The 26,278-nt window shown below is 43.2% G+C and overlaps 1 protein-coding gene across 1 annotated transcript in view; it reads right to left on the reverse strand.

The window, feature by feature from the left end:
- LOC308306676 (rab effector MyRIP-like) overlaps positions 1–26,278 on the reverse strand; it is a gene marked incomplete at both ends in the record, with an annotated part of 272,832 nt that overhangs the window by 73,344 nt on the left and 173,210 nt on the right. Inside the window, one exon of the mRNA XM_080751717.1 lies at positions 4,321–4,457. Coding sequence (XP_080607843.1) covers positions 4,321–4,457 — 137 coding nt within the window. The remainder of the gene's footprint in view (positions 1–4,320; positions 4,458–26,278) is intronic.

Consider the following 26,278-nt stretch of genomic DNA (forward strand, 5'->3'; position numbering starts at 1 on the left):
GCTGGAGCTGCTGCATGGCTGCTGCTACAGCATGTCATTGCAGCGTTGTGCTGCAGCTTCTGTGTGTTTTCTGCTAACATGTTTATCTTTATAGTTTCGTCCACTACTGTATAATGCCATGAGGCCAGTCAGGAGTCGGTTGGCACTGCAGAGGGCATTGCTACTACAGCTTCAGCTAACGCTACTTCTGCTGCAACCATGAGCCTGCCTGCCTGTACTCCTGCCTGCCTGCACGCCTGCCTGCCCACCTGCTGCACGCCTGCCCGCCTGCTGGCCCGCCTGCTTGCACGCTACAGATTCAGCAGACAGGGGAGTGGCTGCCTGCCTGTTTCATGAGCGACATCGATGTGTCGCGATGATCGAGGATTCTGGATCGAGGATACTCACCTGGACCTCCTCCCGAAGCCATGAAAGGCAGGTCATTCGTTAATCAAACTGCATCTTCATCTAAAGGCATAATTATATGGCTGATAAGTCAGATGTATTATATAGATTGCGTGGTTGTGGATGATAATAATAATTATAATAATGATGATCGTTGCAACAAGTCTCAAGATGATTCTAAGTATATTTCAGCAGCACCTTATGCTTGTATGAGTTCATTAATATTCAGCCGGGTGGTGCATCAAGGCAATCCAGACTACGTTCTCAAACTAATACTTCTTTCTATCCTCTATGTCATGGTATCTGCCTGGCGTCCTCTGGCGAGGCAAGCTGTATCGGACCTTGGAAGGATGGCTACCAGAGATGCTTCCTGCAGCATCGGGGATGGCTCCACACCTGTACATCTCTCTATGCATACAACCGGGCTGGCTCCAACTCGGAAGTTATGGACGCTGATCCTCAGCAGCTATGAATGTTACTCGCCAGGAAGGAGGTCATTCTTGTTGCTCAAAAGCATGAGCGGCATTAAGTGAGGAGACGGTCGGCTAATTAATTGCTCAAAGGTGGTTGGCACGGTTATCACAGCTGTTAATATCAACTTCCAATTGCAGGGTCACGTCTACCTAGCATGGTGGGTAACCTCAAACAGCTCGCTCCCCCTTTAAGGGATGGGGCACAACTCGGCAAGCGTAGCTGATTCACTCTTCTTCGCAGTGTAGGATGGCTTAAGACCAACTGCTTAATACAATTTGGTTCTGCGTTAGAACCGCTCGCACACACAGCACAGCACTTTATACACTAATGGTAGGATGGCCTTTTCTTAATTTAAGAACTGCTTCTTAACGGAATAATTATTTCAAAGGTCGGCAGCGTCGCTTCGCTGCCTCTCTTAGCTATTTCATTTCACTAATCATAGAATGGTCTCTCTTTTAAGATGCAGCATGTATCTTTTAGCATAAAATAAATTTGTCAACGCAGAGATCGCAGCTAGCTGCTGCTACACATAGTTACTGCTAAGCTTAGGATGGCTTCTCATGGTTCAAGACTCTGCAGTCTTTTACTTTTAATCATGTAGAAGTCTGCAGTGGCGCTCTGCTGCTACACATAACCAGAGTCTGACTGACACAGGTTTTATGTGGCGTTGGGTTCCGTGTTTTGGGGGGTTTTAAAGCGCTCTCTGGTTGGCCGAGCCCTGCCAAGACAGAGAGCAAGCTCATTAGTTTTGGGGGGTATTGCTGCGTTCCCTGATTTTGCTTAGCATGCTCAGAAATGCATGCACAAAATTCAGGGAGCATCTCCGATCGCGGAGCCCTTCAAACGCCAAGTTTAACTGTATTCCATTTATGCAATAAATGGTTAAATATCCTTGCCAATATCTTGCCGAGTCTATCTGTTCATTATGTTATTAATTGTTATATTCTTGACGTGAATGTTCCTGCCTAAAATAAAGCATAGCGTAAGTTTATGCAGGGCATGGGAGTCAAGTCGCCGCCAGTCTGAGTGTCAGTTGTCAGTCAGCTCTGTTCTCATACCTCATTAACATATCTGCTGGTCATTATGTCACATGACTGCCATACTCCAATCAGAGCTCTCAATCAGTAGGGAAGGCTCCTTTAAATAGAGCTTGCTTTCCCTACCAATGCTTGGTTCCGAAGCTTCGGAATCATTTGCTGCTTGCTTCCTCCTCCACCCCAGCCTCCACCTTTGCATGATCACTCTGGCTAAGCTCAAATACTTGTGATTGTCTGATTAAGTTACATGTCAATGTGGTTAAGCAAGTACTGTGATCTTGTCTAAGTTTCATGTCATGTTGTTAAGCTCATACTGTGATTTTGTCTAAGTTCATGTCAATGTTGTTAAGCTCAATACTGTGATTTGACTATGTTACACGGTTTTTCACGGTTATTGCTATTTGCTATTCTATCCCTATGGGGGGTATTGCTGCGTTCCCTGATTTTGCTTAGCATGCTCAGAAATGCATGCACAAAATTCAGGGAGCATCTCCGATCGCGGAGCCCTTCAAACGCCAAGTTTAACTGTATTCCATTTATGCAATAAATGGTTAAATATCCTTGCCAATATCTTGCCGAGTCTATCTGTTCATTATGTTATTAATTGTTATATTCTTGACGTGAATGTTCCTGCCTAAACTGTACTTTACTTGAGTATTTCCAATTTCTAATACTTTTACTTCTACTCCACTACATCTTGGATCCAAATATTGTACTTTTACTTCGCTACATTTTTTGAAAACCTTAGCTACTAGTTACTTTGCAGTTATACATTATAATACAAAAAAAACATATTAACCACTTTAGCCTTATTTGATCCCTTGGCTATTTGAAAATAGCCGATCTACAAGCTCACAACGCGTCGCGATGCGACGCATTGTGAGCTTGTAGATCTGCTATTTTCAAACATTTTGTACTTTTACTTTTGGCAATTTAAGTACATTTGGATGCCAATACTTTCATACTTTTACTCAAGTACATTTTCAATTCTGGACTTTTACTTGTAACGGATTATTTCTATATTGCTGTATTGATACTTTTACTTAAGTATAACATGTGAGTACTTTTTACAACACTGCTATGGAAAAACAACCTGTGCACACATGTAAAGGCCCAGACAAAAGATACAGCATATGGAGCAACAGCAAAACAGGAGAACCGAGAGCAGGCACGTGCACACATAGACATCAAAGGGGGCTAGAGCCCCTGCCCTTTTACCCGTCTGTAAAAAGTGTCCTCTCCAGATCATGAATTCAGTTGTTACTATGGTGAAAGAAATGCAAATTCCCCTCTTTCCATGCCATACCTGGAGGCAGCATTCAAGGGAATTGACTTGTCTAAACTCTCCTGAACTTGAATGCAGCATCTTATGTTCAAAGGGCAATATCTGTGTAGAAATCCCAGTTTTTACTTGATTATGCTTACTTCAGGGTGGTATCTAGCACCGAAAATAGCCGACCTCCAAGCTCACAACGCGTCGCTTGGAGGTCGCTTGCAGGTCTGCTATTTTCGACATTTTCACGAAAAGGCCCTTTTAACACAATTAGTGCCTCTTAATCTGAAGGTTGCTTGGTGCCTCGGTGCCACGCGGTTTCCTCCATAGGCCGCCGCTATTATTTTGAAGGGCTGGAAGGGGGTTGTTTTTGTTTTTTTGGATTATCACTTGACGGCAACGATTACGTCATCTAGTCACATGACAGTGTGGGACAAGAAGAGGCAAGATGGCTGCGCCCTGCCTTGTGCCTTGTTTACATTTAGATCTGCTGCAAAATGTCTCAAAATGGCTATTTTGTTTAAATGAAGTTTCTTTATGGGCCTCTCCATTGACTTAACATTGAGGAGCTTCACTTCGCGTGCACGCCCAACGTGCGTTGTAAACAAATCGCCGACATTACCGATGCGAGCGGGACCGGAGCGACATTAAGTAAGTAATAATATCTTTACTGTATATACAGTAAGATTCACAGTCCTCACCGTCAACGGCGCCATGGTATTAACCCTTTCAATGACGGTGAGGACTGTCAACGGCGGCGAAAAAGTTAAGAAACGTCAGCCCCGGGGCGCCCGCTGGCCTACTGGCCCAGGCGCATACCACATAGGCATTGCCACATAGGCATTGATGCCTGACGGCGTCGCCGGTTCGATTCCTGATCCGGGCGACCTTTGCCGCATGTCACTCCCCATCTCTCCCCCCCATTTCCTGTCAGTCTACTGTCCGATCAAATAAAGGCATAAAAGGCCCAAGAAACAAAAGAGGCCCCTACCTCTCTAACATTCTCTGCACGTCCCTGACTGAGAGACTGAAGACTGACTGAGCGTTGAAAACAAAAGATAAAAGGAACACACAAAACAAGCCCAGTTCAAGCACAGAAACCCTGCTGTGAGGCCGATGTGTGTTTGATGTGATGAAAGGCAGAGGCTTTACCTGGGAGATCAGAGAGGGCTCCTCTCTCTAAGATGTGCTTGCGATACAGAGTCTTCAGGACCTTAGCGCTGCCAAACCTCTTGAAGCGACTCTTCACATTGTTGTAGTACCATTCCAGAGACTGTACCCTCAGAATCCTGCAGGGGAGGGGAGGGGAAGGGAAGGGAGGGGAGGGGAGGGGAGGGGAAGGGAAGGAGGAAGGAAGGCAGACAAAGTACATTTAAATTGCATCAAAATATAAAAGAGAAAAAACAATTAAGGATGAAGAAAAAAATAGGCTTGTGGCAGATTTGATTGTAATTGTATCTCGGCTCTGACTCTGAAGATGTGCTTCCATTATCAATCTGTTTTCATTTAATGACTTTCTATTAGCAAAGTGGAGATAACAAAGCCTGCAGAACAACTTTTAATCATTTGTTAGGGAAGCCAGTTACATTTACATAGCATTACTCTAGTCTAGCTCACCCGGCGACTAGCGCTCTTCTTTTCTTCTATCCCTTTCTCTTGCCTATTTTTTCTTCTTCTTTCAAGTATGTTTATTCAGTTTTACTCTTTTTTTAAACAACAAGCAGCCCTGCACGTGGGTCTGTGAAATCAGCATACTTTAATTACAGATGACAAAGGGGGACATAATTGCAGCGGCTGCGTCACTAACAAGACACAAGAAGTAGGGTTCATAATTGGTAAACACATAAATAGTGTTGAAGAAACTGTGGAATACGGAAAGTGGAGTTTTGGAGACAATATGTTCATGAACTATAGGCATACAAAGCATACAGGTCAGGTATTCAAGGGTAAAACACTCTAAGTATCTTATGCCAGAGGAGGTTTATCATTTATCCAAGACACACACACAAAATCTCGTCAAATCTTCTTGCAGATGATTTATTAACATAATATGGTATGTTATTTAGATAATAATCTAGAAGTTTGTACAAATCTGAGATTTATGTCGCAATTATGTGAGTTTTTGAAGTTATAAATATATGAGTTTTTAGTCAGAAAGATCTGAATTAAAAGTTAGAAATATGCCCCGCCCCCAGCGGAGATTATTTGTTATTTTTCGTCATCCAGATGGCCCTAATACGCCGTCGTACACTCTAGACTCAATGCCTCAATTATAAATTGTAATATTTTTCCATCATAAATGGGAACAAGGCGGGGATATAGCCTTGTGTCATCATGTCAGAGCAGCACATTATTTTAATTAATGATCGTTGTCCCTCTATATACCAAACAGACACAGCTCCATTTACAGTCCATGCTTTGAGAGTAATTGGCTTTTTAATATGATCAAACAGCTTCTCTCTCGTCATCTGCCATTTGGATTAGTTTGAGAGTGTGTGTGTGTGTGTGTGTGTGTGTGTGTGTGTGTGTGTGTGTGTGCGCGCGCGCACGCACGCACAGGCGTGTTGTGTGTTTGTATTCAACCGTGGCATGAAAGAGAGAGCTGATGGCACAAATCCATTTTCACAATGTGTGTGTGTGTGCGTGCGTGAGTGTGTGTGGTCTCAACAGCATGTCGTGAGATTGGTTTGAGTTTGCATGTGTGAATCTCCGTCTCATTTTCACAACGCTCTGAAGAAAATGGCACATGTTAACACGCTTCCAGTATAGCAGGGGTCTTCAACAGGGGGTCCGGGACCCCTAGGGGGTCCTCAGAGTTACTACCGGGGGTCCTCTGTGTGATAGGATGATTCTTTTAAATGAACGACTTTAACCCTCGCATCCCTATTCTGAGGAGAACTTTGGCCGAAAATAGCAGATCTACAAACTCGAGGCGTTGAGAGCTTGTAGATCGGCTATTTTCGGCAATGTGTTTGTTGTAGAGGGAAAAAAAAGAGAAGACCAAGTATACCGAGTGAAATTATCGACAATTTAAGTGATTAAATGTCTAAAAAAACACATTAACACGAATCCAACATACAGTAGACTGATGACAGTGCTGTCAAACAAGTCTACAAATCTATCTATGAAATCGATGAAAATCTGCAACGTAATTTTATAAAACATGTATTGGGGGTCCCTGCTTCATCTCTCTCTCAGCTAAGGGGTCCTTGGCCTGAAAACGTTGAAGAGCCATGCAGTATAGAAATCCACAGAGAGACAGACACCCTACAAAGACAAACTCCAAAGAAATGACTCCATCTTTATGCTGTGTTTGCTGTGTACTTGATACATGAAGAAAAGACAATGTGCCTGACAGCGGATGTAGGGTGTGGGTTTGTCTAGAGCAGTGGTTCCCAAACCTTTTAGCCTGTGACCCAAAAGAGAGATTAGACGTCTGCCCAGGACCCTCTGGTAGGTAATCCAATAAGAGAATGTACTGTACTAGAGGTTCGCGAGTCCACGCCCGCTTCTTTACTAAAAAACTTTTTTTTTTCAAAAAAAAAAAGTTTTTTGAAAAAAAAAGGTAAAAAAAAAAATTTGGGGGGAACTATTGTGGCGGAACTATTGTGGCGGAACTATTGTGGCGCAGCGCACGTTTCCGGTCGGACATATTTGACCGCCGGACGCACTTCCGGTTAAGAACTCCGTGTGCCACGTGATCAGTCCTGTGTGTGTGTGTGTGTGTGTGTGTGTTCTGGCTACGCCCCCCTCAGTTGAAATTGGATCCGCCGGTCCCATAGCTGGGAATACGAGCCAATCACCGGTCACCATGGCAACGGGGGGCCAATGATAGAGTTATGGGCGGTATTATTCCCTACGTCCTTCTCCCTACCGTTGAGTTGAAGTTGAGTTGAAGTGAATGCAAAGTGGGCGTGAATGGGCTTGGAAGTGGGATGCGGCTCTTGCTCAATTGTATAATAAAGATGAGAATGATTATTCAGATTAGGTTCTCTCTCTCCGGGGACCGCAAGGGGTCCTTGAAGAGGTTCCAGGGTGTCCCCAGTCAAATGTGTTCATATAGCATCAAATTCAGTTTATTCACTTTAATACAATATGATAATTGGAGATCTACAAGCTTGTAGATTATTGTGGGCTCGCCTGGAAGGCGAGCACACGTATGTTATCTTCATTATTTATTGTGGGCTCGCCTAAAGGCGAGCACACTTTAGTTATTGTCATTATTTATTTATTTCTATACTAGATCAAGTAGACCAAAAACTTCGGTTCCGTTCTACTCCTACATACTTAGTGAGAAAATGAAAATAAAAACATCAATGTGTTCAGTTTACAGTGGCGAAGTGTGCTATTATTTTCTATAGCAATCGGCCAAATGGTGGCGCTGTAGGAAGCCTTCGAAAGTGCGATCTTTGAACAGGTATAGGTCATGCTGTGTTTGAGGTACAGCCATGAAACCTGTATACACGTATGCGTCTCCTCATGCCGAACAACTTTTACCCTCTAACTTTTGACCTCTGACCTTTAGGTCTCCCACAATTCGGAATAATATGAAAAACAGTAAAAATCTATCTCCTCCTGGGATTTTTGCGATACGCGCATGAAACTTTTTTCACATGAACTTTGGACCAATACGGTCAAACTGTCTTCACGGATTTCTTTTAAAGTGAAATATAATTTTTTAATAATTCAATCAATATTGCGGTTTTATGCAAATTATTCTTCGCCCTCTAAATCATACATGCAAAGTTACACGTTCATGGCATTTGGCAAAGATGTGGAGGGTTAGTCAAAGTATCACTGAAACCGATTTTATTCCAATCGGCCAAAGGGGGGCGCTATACGAAGCGTTTGAAAATTCAAACTTCAAACGGGCATATGACATGACTCGTTTCGTTTGAAGACATGCAACTTGTTACACGCGTGCTTTGACTCAAGCGGAAGACATCTGTGTCGTTGTTAAGTAAGCTCCGCCCTTCGATTTTCCGCCATTTTGAGCAGTTTGTAAAACGCGTAAACTCGCTTTTATTCTGGAATTTTCGCTCCACGTGCACAAAACGTTTTTTACGTGAACTTTGGACCGATATCTAAAGATCTGTCAGATCGGATTTCTTTAAAATTGAAACATGCTTTTTTAAATAAATTCAATGAATATTGCAGTTTTATGCAAATTATTCTTCTGCCTCTAAATCATACATGCAAAGTAACATGTTCATGGCATTTGGCAAAGATGTAGAGTGTTAGTCCAAATATCACTAAAACCAATCTTACCCCAATTGGCCAAAGGGGGGCGCTATATCATTTTGAGCAGTTTGTGAAACGCTTAAACCCGTTAGGATTTTTTTTTTTGCAATTTGCATGAAACATTCTACACACAATCTAAGGACCTTTATCTAATATGCCTATGAAGTGCACACACACAAAAAAAAATAATGAATATAGCTGCAAGCAGCGATAAAGTGGCCAAAGCCAAAAACACCTCAAATCATGAACACAGCCTGCAATGTGCGTGAAATTTTGCAAGCACATTCCCAATAGGTCAAGGAACAGATACCACCCTTCTTACATTGGCCTGTTATAGCGCCACCAGCGGGTCAACTTTTGCACAACACATTTTTGGAACAAAATGGACCAATCTTTGACGTCAGTAACGTCAAAGAAAGCACTGCCTGCGATCTTGACATTTTGTACTTTTATAGCCATTGTTTTCTGGCTTGAAGCGAGCCCACAATTGTTTCGAAGGAACAATATTTTCTAGTTTATCTATCAGTCAGTATCTCCTCAAAACTTTGGCGCGCTTCATCTCTTAAACGCTTACACCTTTCAACACCATTCAAATTTTTATGTGTTCAGCTTACTGAGGACACGTGTGCTTGTACTTTTGGTTTTGAAATGTTTTGTAGTATAAATATAAAAAAATAAAAATGTTTAACTTTAAGCACCCAATGCATTTCCAATGGGTTTAGTGAGTGGGGACAGAGTGGAGAGAAGGATAATAGACCCATGTTTATGTTAAGGCGCTGTGGCTGCAGTGTTCACACTTCAGATATGCTATCTATATCATTGCGTTCACACAGGTCTGCTCTCTGATTTGATCCAAATGTCTAAGCTGTGTGATGTATAAAACTATAGTTATAGTTAAAACTATAAATAAATGTCCCTCTCCACTCTACTGATTACACAGCTGTGATCAAGAATCAAGTCCGGGCGATGGGATGTAAATCCCATAGCCATATATCCTAGAGCCCGCAGGGACAGTCAGCCATATTAGTGGTTGTTGTTGGTTGTCAGGGAGATATCAAAACCAATGCATTTCCAAGTCAGATCCACAAACGCAATAAAAGCCATGCTCCACTCCTCAGTCTGGAGTGGCCACATAGAAGAACGCCTTGGTTATAGACATAGTGGAGGACAGATGTGATCTGGGATTGTTAGCCTACAGTATATGCACTCAATATACTCCACTACAGTTGGAGTCCATTTGACAGTTGCTGGTTCCCAAACACAGAATCAAAAATGTAGATCTAGAACACATAGAATATGTACAGTACAGTAAGGTTCAGTAGAGTACAGTAAAAGTACAGTAAGGTTCAGTAGAGTACAGTAAAGTACAGTAAGGTACAGAAAGGTACAGTACAGAAAGGTACAGTAGAGTACAGTACAGTAAGGTACAGTAAAGTACAATACAGTACAGTAAGGTACAGTAGAGTACAGTAAAGTACAATAAAGTACAGTAAAGTAGAATAAAGTACAGTAAGGTACAGTGGAGTACAGTAAAGTACAGTAGAGTACAGTAAAGTACAGTATAGTAAGGTACAGTAGAGTACAGTACAGTAAGGTACAGTACGGTACAGTAGAGTACAGTATAGTATAGTACAGTAAGGTACAGTACAGTAGAGTACAGTACAGTAAGGTACAGTAGAGTACAGTAAAGTACAGTAAGTTACAGTAGAATACAGTAAAGTACAGTACAGTAGAGTACAGTAAAGTACAGTAAGTTACAGTACAGTACAGTACAGTACAGTACAGTACAGTACAGTAAGGTGCAGTACAGTATAGTAAGGTACAGTACAATACTGTAAGGTACTGTACCTTACAGTACCTTAAAGTATCCTATTTGTTGGGTTGGAAGCGAGCCCACACTGTTTCGAAGGAACAGTATTTCTAGTTATTATTTATTTTCTTACATTTTAACAACACAAATCTTGTATGGGGGTCCCTGGCACAAAATATTTTCAGATGGGGGTCCACCGCAGAATACACATTAAAATATCTACCTTATCAATTTGGGGGCCCTTGACATGTTTGAGAACCACCACCACTCTACACAGAGTAGAGCAGGAGAGTAGCCATGCTGCCATGCTAATAAAGAGATGCTGAGTGCCCCAGAGGGTCTGTGGGCTGTTACATCCCTCCCTCTCTCTCTCTCTCTCTCCCAATGGATTTATTATCCTCGGCCTCTATCAGCTGGGCCCCTCAAAGCACCCGGCCAATTTAATTCATGCCGTAGGTCACCTGGCTCGGTCTAATGGCCGCCACCGAGTCCTCATGAAAAGGCTGAGGTGCTTTTTATCTCCTCCGGGGCCCAAGGAAGATAGTGAATATATGATGAGTCCCGGAAAAGTAACACACCACCGAGCAGGCCCTTGTACGAGGGAGAAATACAAACCACGGTGACAATGACCTCTGCAAGGTCGGGTGAAAAAGAAAAACTATACAGAGGAATGCATAGCACTGCATCGATAAAGTTATCCCAGTTGGATTGCAGTTCACTTTAAAATACACCCAGGGAGAAGTGAACCGAGGTTAACATAGAATGTTGAGTTGCAAATGAGACCTCATTTGTTGTATGTTAGGGTTTTCATTACCTTATGCTAATGTGTGTACGTCCATACCTGGGTATGCATTGCACGCAGATCAACTACGGGTAGACTTGGCACCGTAACCATGACTACAGATCTCAGAATATGGACGGTTCAAGTGGTTAATATAAAAAAGGAGAAAAAAAAGGTTCTATCACTCAAAGATTTGGAGGACCCCTTGTAGTAACTCTGAGGACCCCCTAGGGCAGGGGTGGGCAACTTTGATGATGGTGAGGGCCACTATATTTCCACCTTCACTCCAGAGGGCCACATTGCATATTGCTATACGTCCTACTTTGTCATTCTAGTATCTAATACAAAAGAAGCAAAAATAGCCGATCTACAAGCTCAAAACGCATCGCAGCTTTTTGAATTGGAATCCTGCATTATTTTTTGTTATTTTTTAATTGGAATTTTTATTTAATTTCAAACGCATTTAGTTATATAGTCATGTTAACTTTATGAACCTAAATACGAATACATTGGACATAAAAAAATACATTTTAATACTACTATACTAGTCATTAAGCTACTAATATTGACTGACGGAATTAAAGCAGGTCATGTTTGGAATTGTAACAGCTGAAATGAATAATATATCAGTATTCCGGTATCAACCTGTGGGCCGCTAAGGTGGGGGCCGCATGTGGCCCCCGGGCCGCCAGTTGCCCATGTATGCCCTAGGGGTCCCGGACCCCCTGTTGAAGACCCATGGCATGGATGTCATCCTTGTGCAATTTCAGATCGATTCTGTCCACAGAGGCCAACAATGGACTTGGATCCACTTGGATGGACAGACAGGCAGATCTATTTCATAATAGGATAGTAGGATTATCGTGGGATGAATCTCATGTGCCGATGCTGTCTGCATGGCTTCTGGGTTCAGGGGCGCTGGCTCCTCTGCATTCACTCCAGTTTACACTCAAACAGACAGAAGTGGTGAATGTATTCAGTTCAGCTCAGGCACTGCTCTGATTAACAGCTTTTCACTATGCCACTGTCATTTCAGAATCAGCGCGGTTCCCTAACCCAGAAAAAGAAGTGTTAACTCATACAGTGCCCAGAATCACCACATGAGGGCGCCCAATGGCCAGAGAATCCACCATAGACATGCTGTATATGCACAAGCCGCGCGCAGCCATGACACGCCTGAACACTTTCCTTTGTGTCATGAACAGGAACAGGATGAAGTTAGCTTGAAGTTAGCTATTGGCTACCAAGCATTTTAGAAGCCCTATTTTCGGCGATTTAGCCGTGATTAAACCTTGTGCACCTCATGGATATGCATGGAACAGAGAGAATGAGCTCTAAAGATCATGGATTGCATTGGAGTGGACGGCAAATATCGGCGGCGCGACGCTCTCGCGGGCCGATGTAAACAGACCGCGGCCGGGGGTCGGCTCGAAAATTTAGCCCGATGCTTCGGTAAGGCCTCTGGATGTTTATTTTTATTTTTATAAAAAGCCGGACTAGTTCGGGATCGGCACACCGGCCGATCAAAAGGCCGAAATAAAGCCGAACTAGTTCGGGATAGGCACAAAAAGAGTTAATAAGGATGCGGTGTGTGTGTGTGTGTGCGTGTGTGTGTGCGTGTGTGTGTGCGTGTGTGTGTGTGTGTGTGTGTGTGTGTGTGTGTGTGTGTGTGTGTGTGTGTGTGTGTGTGTGTTTGGGGGGGGGGGGGTGTTGGTTCTTGATGAGTCAGAATGAATGACTTCACTTCTCTGTGGCCGCCAGGGAGGAAAGGAGGAGAGTGGAGTGTAGCGGGATAAGGAAAGACTTTCAAGTGGGAGCCGGGGCATTACGCTGGCTTCCACAAATACACGCCGACTCTTCATAATGAGGCCGGGAGATTCCCTGACTCTCAGGGAGCACATGAATAAGTAAGGATGGGATTCCACTGCTTGGTCTCTTGACACCTGGGTCTACCCCCACTACACCCCCCAACCCATCTCTCCATCTCTTCTTCTGCCCTAAACTGTTCAACCCACCCGCCAGATTTTGTGAGAAAAATAAGCAACCAGGTCTATGAAAACAACCCAAAAGAAGCGACACACACACACACACACACACACACACACACACACACACACACACACACACACACACACACACACACACACACACACACACACACACACACACACACACACACACACACACACACACACACACACACACAGCAAATTGATCAGCTATTTGGAAAACCTTTGAAACATTTTTAACAACTCGAATGATGTATGGGGTTCCCCAGGACAAAATATTAGATGGGGAGTCTGTGGCCAAATTCATATTCATTTGGGGGTTCTGGACATGAAAATCTAAGAACCACTAGTCTATCTAAGTCTCCAGAAGCTCTCACATAAAAATTACACTTTGGAAACACCCCCCCACCCCCGGTTCAAAAAAAAAGCAAGAAAAAGCAAGAAAAAACAACTACCAACATTTGCAAGCGACGTTACAGAAAACAATAAGTCAAAAGTTGCTTAGAATAAGCGGACATGTCAACCCTCATTCAGCCCTCCTCCTCCTCCACAACATAGCTCATTCCCTCTCTTCCTCAGAGTATCAATTTGCACATCTAAACGAGCTCTAAATAAAATATGTACAAGAAGCAGTCGGGAAGGCACACTGTGGCTCTGTCATGTTCCCCGACTTCCTCGGGAAACAAGGAACTGTTTAACTTAATTTGAGCCTACTAATGACTCGGCTCGGGGTTCCATGGGGACTGTAGTGTTGGGGAAGAGGGGATAAGAGGGGGTTCATAAAAGAAGATCAAATAGACGCTATTCTCGTCTGAAGACGAAGAGACTAGAGATGAGAATAGAGAAGGAGATAAGAACAGAGCTCCCAACCCTCCGGGGTTGGATCAAAGGGCTTCGAGATACAGATATGAAACCCCAATGTGTAACAACAGTGTGAAGAGTACAGTTGTACAGAGGAGTTGCTACACAACACATGGAGCCGTCTGGTTCACAACTCTTTTTGCCGAGTTCACTGTGGGGCATAAATCCATATTTTATGTTTTTTAGTTTTTTTTCATGAATTAATGCCCTATCTTACACTTTGTTGTACGACAAATTCACACAAAGCAGCAGAAATAGAAGGTCTACAGATCTAGACTCATTGCGACCATAGGTTACAAGTTTACAATACTATGAAAACCGGCACATCTTGTCTGCGTATCTCTGTCTGTCTGTCTGTCTGTCTGTCTGTCTTTTTTTCACACATGAGAAGTGACATGGAAATAATGTATTCATTCAAACTGTTGCACAACTCTTAGAGAAGAGAGTATCTGACATCACTGTGACATCACAGGGGAACCACAGGGTCTTTCTCAATATCCCTACTTGTCTCTACTTGCCTCCTTGTGAACTTGTGATACGTCATCAGTCGCTGCCAAGTACCATTCCAATCCTCAAGTCTGCATCTGAGCAAGTAGAGACGAAATACCAGGATGTAGACTTGATCCGCCCCGATCCTCCCACTTTACCAAGTCTGCTCTGGACAAGACTTGCACAGACGCGTCCAGCAGATTACCAAGCGTGTCTATGAAGGGAGCGCTCGTTTTATGGTTAGATGTCACAGTTATTGTCCACGACATTAAGTTATTGTCCACGACATTGCAAGCGGCGCGAAGGCCAGCGGACCTTGGTCCTGCTCTTCGCCCCCGAGCACCGCAGGCGCGAGTGGCCGCGAAGAGCGGGCCAAGCCGTGGTGAATGCAATCGTTATATTTATGCCCAGGCCGTAAGGCCTGGGCAAGTGCACGATAAACGCAATGATAATTGGGTTTTGGTGCACCTCGCGCGGTCCAAGTGACTACAACCGAGCGCTCCCTACGTCCGGTTCAGCCAATCACAGGGGGCTTGGGGGAGACCGGAACCAGACCGGAACAGGGACAGCCTTGGGCATACGCCAGACGCTGCACAGACTTCTCAGAGCAAATTACCCACAATGCCTTTCACCATTTCTTCTTCTCTTGCTTCTCTGTCAATAAACTGTTAAACAGCACCATCTACACTACAGTATGTGCAATCTCCCACAACTTGTTTTTACTGTTGGCTTTGATGCTTAAAATACTCTGCAGTATTTCATTTCATTATATTCAATCAATCAATTTTATAATTATATTGACCTAATATAGGCTACACTTTAATGAACAAATGAATTGGAAAGGCTGTTTCAGTATTTCGTTTTATTGTCAATGCACACTAAGCCCTGAAAAGTCATTTATTGAAGAGTAGCTTAGATGTTATATCTGACTTTATTTCTCATTATTACATTTTTGGCCACTTGCAGTAAGATTGAATGGCATAATACGATAATCACCCAGGGTTGTACACACAGTGGGCTATATTATTATATTATGACTGTTGAATGAGCACATTTTATCCTCTGTTGGAACAAAAGAACAGATCTACTGCTGAATGCGTCCAACTTGTAGATCTGCCCAGAATATAGGCCTATTTACAGAAACAGTGGAATGCCCTGAAGCAAGCTGAGACGGTGACGTCATTGAGTATGCTGCTATTCCAATAGCAGAACTACCCTCCTCCCGTCCTCCCGTCCTAGGAAGTCCCTTCTCCCAAGGATAACTTGCTAGTCTGAACTCCCAAGGAGGGAAGTACAAGTCACCAAGTATTTGATTTGATAATCGGCCACAGTGTCAGGCGTTATCCCTGCTCTGAGTATCTGACATCACTGTGATGTCACCTATGATGTCACAGTGATCTGTCAGGGTAACCACAGTGTCAGGCGTTACCTGTACGGACGAATACGGACAAGCTGTGCCGGTTCTGACATTAAACTTGCGATCTACGGTCGCAATAATGTCTTCAGCGGGAAGTGAAGTGTGATATTGGACCTTTACCATGCCCTGTGTTTGTGTCTGTGAGTCTAGTATATCACACACATACTACAGAGGCAGAGGCAATGGTTCAATAGCTAAACAGCTGTTTTAATATTCAGCAAACCTATAAGCTAAGATTAATTCCCCCCTCTCCTAACTTGTCTTTGTGACTGAGAACAGAGTGTGTTTTACAGAAGGCTAGGCACAGGCCCTGTAAAGAACCCTGCTAAGCGAGCCGAGGCGTATCGACCAGCTGCCTGGGTCTTTGTGATTGCCATTCAGACAGGCTGTCAGGGAATTAAAAACGGCTCACCTTGCATAATCCACAGGCAGGAGATGAACTCCCACTTGCTTTTTTTGCTCTTTCTCTTGTTCGAGGACTTGTTTGTTTGTGTGTGCGTGTGTGTGTGTGTGTGTGTGTGTGTGTGTGCGCGCGCGTGTGCGTATGCGGGCATCTGTTGGGCACAAACGCATGCATTCAAGCAGACACCCAAAACAGCAGCTTTTCTCACAACAGATTCGTCCATCCATCCATCCATCCATTCATTCTTTAATTCCGTTTAGCTTACTCATATCTTTAAAAAGCATCTACATTTAGGTACATTTTTGAGCACTGCTGGGCATTTATCTCACCCATGATCTCACCTATTCTCTCACTTTCCATGAAACATCTTCTCTCTCTGTCTATTCCTACTTTCTCCATCCAATTGTTCTTGTGTCCCTGGGTTCTCTCGCTCTCTCTGTGAGCTCAATCAAGCTCAATCACGTACTAACATATTGCATTCAACTAGAAAATGACATGTAATCTGATAATAAATAAAGCAGAATATTTACGGAAGATCACATTTAATGAGAGTATATACACAGTCTTATATACAGAACACTTTTAGTACCATAGTGATGAATGTGAACAACACAGAAGTTGCTTAGGAACTACAGTACAGTATATGACCTTGATTACCTGTCCAGTGTCCACTACCTCTCTCTCTCCTTCTCTCTCTCGTGCTCTCTGTATGTCTGTCTCTATGTCTGTGTCTATCTGTCTCTCTCTCACCCAGCCCAGGACATTTATAGATGATCATGTCATTTGGTGTAGCACGGAAGATGGGGGGACAGTTTGTTCAGGGCAAACTCTTGGAGGCTGACTGGAGAGAGAAACAACACTTTTCCTCAGAAACATGTCAATTAAGCTACTGTACTGTATGCATACACAGTCCAGTTGATTTCCTGGCTTTACAAAATAACTGATCACTATTTGCTCCATTGTGTGCCATTATCTATCTATAAATGCGACAAATCTCTGTCTGTCTGTCTGTTTGTTTGTTTGTAATCCGCGTATCTCGAGAACCGTTCGTCCCACCGGCTTCAGACTCGGCACGTGCGTTCCCCGCCGCCGCGCGGAGTGCAGTGCCGGGCCTCGACCCGACCCGACTCGCGGTTTTCCGAAACCGGCGCGAAACGTTAGGAATCTCCTTATGCGGAGCTGATTGTTGACATCAGGCTGTTCCGGAGGAAATCGGCGCAAGCGCTGAGTCATTGTGACATCACTTCATAAAAGGCTCTGACATCACGTACGCCACATGAGTCAACACAAAATCTCTGTGAATGTGTATGTATGTATGTAATCCGCGTATCTCGAGAACCCTTCTTCCCACCGGCACGCGCGTTCTCCAGATATGGGCATAAAGTCTGACATCAGAGTTTTCCGCAACCGGTACTGTGTGTGCAGAGATCTTCATATATGGGCATAAGTGGACAAAGACAAACAGATGGTCAAAACGGGTCCTATGACAACAGGTATATTGGGGTTTGCATTAAAGGGTGGGGCATTCATGGGGTTTGCATTAAAGGGTGGGGCATTCATTCCCTATTTCAAATTCGGCACGTGCGTTCCCCACCGCAGCAGGTAGTGCAGTGCTCGGCCTCGACCCGACCCGACCCGATACACGATTTTCTGGAACCAGCACGAAAGGTTCGGATTCTGATGTCTGACATCAGGATTTTCCGGAACTGGCACTGTGTCTGCATAGATCTCCATATATGGGCATAAAATGGATGCAGACAGACAAATACAGATATCTCCATATATGGGCATAAATGGACACGGGCAAACAGATGGTCAAAGATCTCCATATATGGGCATAAAGTGGACGCAGACAGACAGATACAGATATCTCCATATATGGGCATAAATGGACACAGGCAAACAGATGGTCAAAACGGGTCCTATGACAACAGGTATAATGGGGTTTGCATTAAGTTTGTCTCCTCCTCCATCTGTTTGTCTGTGTCCCTTTATTCCCATTATGGAGATCTCTGTATCTGTCTGTGCCACCGACTGTGTTGCAGACACAGTGCCGGTTCCCCCTTTAATGCAAACCCCATTATACCTGTTGTCATAGGACCCGTTTTGACCATCTGTTTGAAAAAGCGACAGAAATCTCATATATGGGCATAAAATGGACGCAGATAAACAGATATCTCCATATATGGCATATATGGGCATACAATGGATGCAGAATCACAAAGATCTCCATATACGGGCATAAAAGGGACACAGACAGACAGATACAGAGATCTCCATATATGGGCATAAAATGGACGCAGATAGACAGATATCTCCATATATGGGCATATATGGGCATAAAATGGACCCAGAACTATAACTGCAGTGATCTCCATATATGGACATAAAATGGACACCGACAGACAGACAGATACAGATATCTCCATATAAAGGGTGGGGCATTCATTCCCTATTTCAAATTCGGCACGTGCGTTCCCCACCGCAGCAGGTAGTGCAGTGCTCGGCCTCGACCCGACCCGACCCGATACACGATTTTCTGGAACCAGCACGAAAGGTTCGGATTCTGATGTCTGACATCAGGATTTTCCGGAACTGGCACTGTGTCTGCATAGATCTCCATATATGGGCATAAAATAAATACAGATATCTCCATATATGGGCATAAATGGACACAGGCAAACAGATGGTCAAAGATCTCCATATATGGGCATAAAGTGGACGCAGACAGACAGATACAGATATCTCCATATATGGGCATAAATGGACACAGGCAAACAGATGGTCAAAACAGGTCCTATGACAACAGGTATAATGGGGTTTGCATTAAGTTTGTCTCCTCCTCCATCTGTTTGTCTGTGTCCCTTTATTCCCATTATGGAGATCTCTGTATCTGTCTGTGCCACCGACTGTGTTGCAGACACAGTGCCGGTTCCCCCTTTAATGCAAACCCCATTATACCTGTTGTCATAGGACCCGTTTTGACCATCTGTTTGAAAAAGCGACAGAAATCTCATATATGGGCATAAAATGGACGCAGATAAACAGATATCTCCTTATATGGCATATATGGGCATACAATGGATGCAGAATCACAAAGATCTCCATATACGGGCATAAAAGGGACACAGACAGACAGATACAGAGATCTCCATATATGGGCATAAAATGGACGCAGATAGACAGATATCTCCATATATGGGCATATATGGGCATAAAATGGACCCAGAACTATAACTGCAGTGATCTCCATATATGGACATAAAATGGACACCGACAGACAGACAGATACAGATATCTCCATATATGGGCATAAATGGACACAGGCAGACAAATGGTCAAAACGGGTCCTATGAAAACAGGTATAATGGGGTTTGCATTAAAGGGCGGGGCATTCATTCCCTATTTACATTGTTCCGAGTTGGCCAGGTCGCCGACTAGACGCTGGGCGCCCAGCTTCTAGTATCTATAATGATCCACTCTAATCCAACAGACCATTTCACTTTTAAAGATGCAATCGATCAAACTGATTGATCGATTGATGTTTTATATGACACAAATGCAAATACATAAACATACAGTATATTTGTACATATCCATCCAAAGGATAAAACACAAAGAAGCTTATTCCCACCGTGATCCTCTGAGTATAAATCCATAGATTTTATGTCCTCTTCTGGCAATGGCCACATGGGATCCTGCCACATGGGAGACCAAACAATTACCTAATACTGTAGATAGAGATGAGGTTGAACGTTATCACCACTGCATATAGATAGAGATTAGGTTGATCGTTATCACCACTGCATTATAGAGGTAAGGTTGAAATTCATCACCACTGCATATAGAGATAAGGTTTAACATGATCATCATTACTTGTAGACTTGGTAACCTGGCTAAAGAAAGTAACAGATCTGTAAAGAACCATGATCATTGATGCTGAATTGAATTTGAATACACTTAATCATGTCACGAAGATTGCCTTCTTTCACCTTAGAAATATTGCACAAATTAGAGCTTATCTGTCGTTGGACGATGCAAAAATGCTAATCCACGCTTTTGTTTTCTCTCGGCTTGATTACTGCAACGCACTTCCCTCTGGTCTGCCAAAGAAAGAAAGAGCTACACTGGCTCCCAGTTGTTTTTAGGATTGATTTTAAAATTATTTTACTTGTTTACTCTAAATGGTCTGGCACCTTCGTACCTCTATGACTGCCTGCCTAGATACGTTCCTAACCGCCCACTCAGGTCTTCTATTGCAGACCTGCTCAATGTGCCTAAAATGACATATAAAAAATATGGTGAAGCAGCTTTCTGCTTCTACGGGCCGACAGCTTGGAATAAACTCCCACTACACCTAAGACAGGCAGCCTCTGTGGATAGCTTTAAAGCACAGCTCATTACCTATTTCTTTACTCTTGCTTTTAGCAGAATCTTTAAATCCCTGTGCTGCTATTGCAGGGGTTGACACTAAGGTCTCATTGGCACTTGCCCGTTGGGCAAGTACAGGTCATGTTCTACTTGCCCAAAGATCATGCCCACTTGCCCAAACTTGTCCATTATAAAATGTAAAAGTAAAAAGTTAATTAATGTTCAATTTAACACATTAAAAATCGGTATGGGTTCACACTTGTTATTTTATATTTTTAAGTGTAGGAACAGTGAAAACGGCACATTACAGGTAAACAGTGTTCTTATTTTACATTCCACTGACCAGAAGACAGCTCTGTCCACGTTAAGGTGTTTAGACAGATATCTGGTTTTGTGTTTATAGACAGTTGTTGCGTCTCCTCTCAAATGAGCACTTAAAGCAAACTTCACCTGACCGAGAGTTTTATTTACTTGCCGGGGGCAGGTGGGCAAGCCTTAGTGTCAATGCCTGTATTGAAGTCTGCACTGTTCTGAAAATGTTTTTTTTTATGGTAGAGTCCTTACTTGTTTTAAATGTTCTTCAATGTTTTATTTTTTTATGCTTTATTGTAATCATGTGTATCTTTTCTGTTAAGCACTTGTGCTTCATGTTCTGCTCTGTAAAGCGCTTTGAGCTGCATTTCATGTCATTAAAAGGTTCTATACAAATAAAGTTTTATTTATTATTATTACATAATAGATGGAGATGAAACGGATGCTAGGATCATTGTCCACCTGGTATTCTATCATTTCAATGTACAGATTGTTATTTCAACATATATCATATTATATTGTTTAGACTGCGGTTCATGGTTTACCCAGTATCCTAGTTTATTCAGGCACTGCAGTGTCTCTGCATTCTATGTATGTATGACTACCTGGCTTATTGTAAGAGGCTCTGGATAAGAGCGTCTCCTAAATGCCCAAATTGTAAATTGTAAAGAATAAGGTTGAACGTCATCATTGTTGCACAATTATAGATATACGGTTGAACAATATCATAATTCCATATACAGTAGCAGTAGTTCTCAAAGTGCGGTCCAGGGACCCTCAGGGTTACTCAAGGGGGTTCCAAATGGACCATTACAGGTCTGTAGGTTATGGGGTCTGAGGTTTGAGAACCACTGGCATATAGAAGTTTGGTTTAATGTTATCATAACTGCATAGAGAGTGATTATTTTGTCATTTTGTTTTGTGATTAAGATCTTAGATATTTGTACTTTCAGTGTTGGTTTTAAAAATAATTATACAGACTAAATCGTTTTCTTACCTTTTATTGTTCACTCGAAATCTCGTCTCACGAGACTTCCAAATCCTATGAATCCTATATTTAATTCAATAGGATCCGGACGTCTCGTGAGAAGAGATTTCGAACGCGAGTTGAACCGTTTTATGGCAGAATCTCAACAATGACATAACCTTCTGCATGTTAGCTCATCACTGTGTTCATACACAGCAGAGAAGTACAGAAAAAAATGGATTTTGGAGCGATGGAATAAGCGTATAATTGCATAAGCCCCGGTGCTCCCGTTGTGGGCTGTGGTGGGGTCGGCCAAAATGGACAATATTGCCTATTTTGATAAAATCACACCTGGACGAGTTTTTTGGAGGTAAAATAACAACAATAAAAGGTAAGAAAGCAATTTTGTCCGTAATTCTCCTTTAACCATTTTATACAGTGTGTGAACTGTCAATAATTAAATTATTGTACAGTATTGTACAAATTATAGTACAGTATCAGGGCTGGCTTGCCAGGCTAGATACATTTTATCTAGCCTGGCAAACATAAATTCCTTCCCCAGTATCAGGTCTGGACTTCGGCCTATAGGCAGCGAGTATGAGAAATCAGAAAACGATCGGGGCCAATCAGTGACTGCGTTTCAACTGCTGTCCGCACAACAAGTGAAAAGTTTCCCCTGATTGGTCCATGTGTACAGTAGATGGTGACGTAGAATACATGCTGCCGCTTGCTGCGGCATTTTCAAAACAACAATGGCTGCCCTTGATGCAACAAGTGTAACAGTTAACGCTGAAACAAGCAATAAGTGAAGTTATTTCATCAATCAATTACAACAATTAAAAAGGAACAGGAGTATGCGCTAGCGGAGTTCATCGGCTGAAAAGATGTGTTTTCCGTCCTTCCGACTGGCCTTGGAAAGAGCTTGCACTGTGATGACATCAGATGTTTTGCTATGCTGATTGGTTAGAGGAGTCTGTCTCCCGCCTACTTTTCAAGCTGCCTATAGGCCAAAGTTCAGACTCATATTGTGGGAAGGAACGAGTGAGTGAATGCACAGTATGAGGCTGGCTATAATTTATCTGCGCTCTGCAGTGATTAGAGGACTGGAATTACTGTAGGTGTTCAAATTGGAAACAGGTGTGCAGTATGCATATATAAAAGTATTGTAATCAGCGAAAATAAGAGGTGGAAGGACATTTTTTGAGGAAAAACTCATCCAACTTTTCTTACCGTTTTAGTAATTCATTTTTTACCTTTTGGAACATTTTTTGCTTTTAATAAATGAAAAGATACATTTGAAGTGGACAAATTTTAAGACAAGTAATATGGGATTTTGGGACCTACAGTAAATAGAGATATCATTACTAACAAAGCTTTTGTAAACTGGGCAGAATGCAAAACTATAAGGTAACAATGCTTGAGGATTTGTCTCGGTACTCCGTGGCTTTAAAGAAAAATCACACACGTGTGAAGTGAGCGGTGCTGATGATGATTATCTTTTAGCAATTAAAAGTGAAATATCTCTAAAAGTACTAATTATTTCCACATTTCAAATGGTATGGTATAATCCTAAGTAGGCCAAACATTGTAGAGTTGGAACAGAGTTTCTAGTTAAAAGTATGAATAATGATGATAGATCCATCATCCACATGACATCACATGATAGGGACATACGTCATCAGTATTTGATACCAAGGGAAAACCCTTGGAAACATACATGGACCTACACACAAAATCACATATTGTTACGGTTAGCACTGCTCAAAAACATAGTATTACATTTTGGAAAGCGTAATTTTGGTGGTTGATTGCCCATTCCTCTCAGCCAAAGCATTAAGTAGTGAGGGACTGTGCGAAGTGGAGACTGTGCGAAGTGGAATGAGGTGCGAGGTGGAGTGGGGAATCTATCTATCTATCTATCTATCTATCTATCTATCTATCTATCCTCTCCTCCTCCAATTTCTTCTTCTCTATGTTTCAGTTCTTCCTGGATGAGGCCCAGTTGGTTCTGGACTTGGAGGAGGTTTTGCCTAAGCATAGCCTCCTTTCCTTCAGCTTCTACCTGCCTCTGCCCCCATTTCTCCTTTTCCTTGCACCAAAGACTCTCTTTGGTTTTCAGTTTGTCTTTCAGGAGGTCCAGTTGTTTCTGGAGTTGCCCATTCTTCTCAGCCAAAGACTCCTTTTCTCTAGTTAGTCCCCGTCTCTCCTCCTTCCATTTTTCCTTCATACACCCATCAGTATCTTTCTTTCTCAGTTCTTCCTGGATGAGCTTCAGTTGGTGCTGGAGTTGTCCATTCTTCTTAGCAGTCACTTCCTTTTCTCTCACTAGTCTCCGTCTCTCCTCCTTCCATTTCTCCTTCTCCACACACCAAGCCGCATCTTTCACTTTCAGTTCTTCGTGGATGAGGTCCAGTTGGTTCTGGAGTTGGATGAGGCTTTGCCTAAGGACAGCCTCCTTTTCTCCAGCTTCTTCCTGAATGAGTTCCATTTGGGCTTGGAGTTGCTCATTCTTCTTCGCCAACTCTTCCTCTTCTCTAGCCAGTCCCTGTGTCTCAGCAGCCCATTTCTCCTGAATTTGCTTGATCTGACCATCCTTGGTGGCAATATTGCGCTGCAGTTCCCGAGCCTGGAGGCTCATCGTCTTTGCAATTTCATTAAACACAATGTCTTTGGTTCTCAGTTGTTCCTGCATTTGATCCAGCTTGAAATGCAGTTGTCTGTTATCACTTATCATCTTCATGTGCTCCTCCTTATACACCTGTTTCATTATTTTCGCCTGTTTATAGACCTTTTCTTTCTTCTTGTAAGCCTCCAACTTCAACTGGAGGTCTGTCTGGTAGAAGACACTCTCTTTGAGGGCGGTGATTTCGTCATCTTTCTCCTTCAACAGCTTTTGGATTTGTAGAAGGGTCTCGTCCTTTACCTTTAGTTTGCACTCTTGCTGTTGTATAATCATGTCCTTAGTTCTTATCTCACGTGTGGCTGTACGCAATTGACTATCCAGGTTCTCTACAGGAGTATTGCATCTTCCAATTTCCTTCTGTTGTATAATCGTGTCCTTAGTTATTATCTCACATGTGACTGTACGCAATTGACTATTCATTTTCTCCACAGGAGTATTGCATTTTCCAATTTCCTTCTTGTCCATTGCACTGTATTCTGCATGAAATAGCTTCCTATTAGTGCTCTAACAGTACATGTATTGTCATTGACCTGTTCTACCTACACTGTCTGGGTCCTGCCTATATGTCTGGGTCCTCACGATAAGCATTTGGTTGTGACGTAACACAGATACTGTACAACACAAAGTCCAAATATGAACTTCCAGGCAGCCTAGAATAGTGGATCTATTTCTTAGCAACTATAAGCTACTACTCTACAATGTGACCTCATCACCATAGCGCACTGCTTCTATTCCGTTTGTCAGCCCAGGAGCTGCCACCCAGCCAGCACGCCCACATGGGTCCCGCATGGGTACAGGGTGGGCTTCCCTACATGGGCCCCATGTGGGAATGTCCGCGGTTTCCACAAGGGTCCCTCGTGGGTTAGCCCACGTGGGCTCTGTGTGGGTTCTACATGGGCCCTGGGTCGGCCCCACCTCGGCTAATTTATATGGGACCCAGGTGGGAACCACTTGGGCTAGCCCACGTGGGCTCAACGTGGGTTCTACATGGGCGCTGGGTGGGCCCCACCTCGGCAAATTTATATGGGACCCATGTGGGAACCGCCTGGGCTAGCCCACGTGGGTTCTATGTGGGAATGTCCGCGGTTTCCACAAGGGTCCCTCGTGGGTTATCCCACGTGGGCTCTGTGTGGGTTCTATGTGGGCTCTGGGTGGGCCCCACCTCGGCTAATTTATATGGGACCCAGGTGGGAACCACTTGGGCTAGCCCACGTGGGCTCAACGTGGGTTCTACATGGGTCCTGGGTGGGCCCCACCTCGGCAAATTTATATGGGACCCAAGTGGGAACCACTTGGGCTAGCCCACGTGGGATCAACGTGGGTTCTGCATGGGTCCTGGGTGGGCCCCACCTCGGCAAATGTATATGGGACCCAGGTGGGAGCCGCTTGGGCTAGCCTGTGTGGGCTCTAGGTGGGTTCTACATGGGCCCTGGTTGGGCCCCACCTAGGCAATTCTATGCGGGAACCATAGGGGATAAACGTGGGATCCAAGTGGGCTCAACCTTGCTCCTAGGAAGATTTTAATGGTAGACTAAAACAGTGTTTGACATGAACTGTGTTAATTATTGAAACACCTAAAATACATTTTGGATGAAATAGACAATATACTGTATATTTGACAATGTTTATTACAAAAATAAACAAGATAATAAAATACAATATAAACTAGACCAGGTCAACCTGGTTGTGCCAGACCCCCTGTCTGTCATCATCATTTATGACATCATGCCTTTTGTAGGCATGTCATCATCATGTCATCATCATAT

The sequence above is a fragment of the Nannobrachium achirus genome, assembly GCF_963921795.1.
Source record: "Nannobrachium achirus genome assembly, chromosome: 21".
NCBI lineage: Eukaryota > Metazoa > Chordata > Actinopteri > Myctophiformes > Myctophidae > Nannobrachium > Nannobrachium achirus.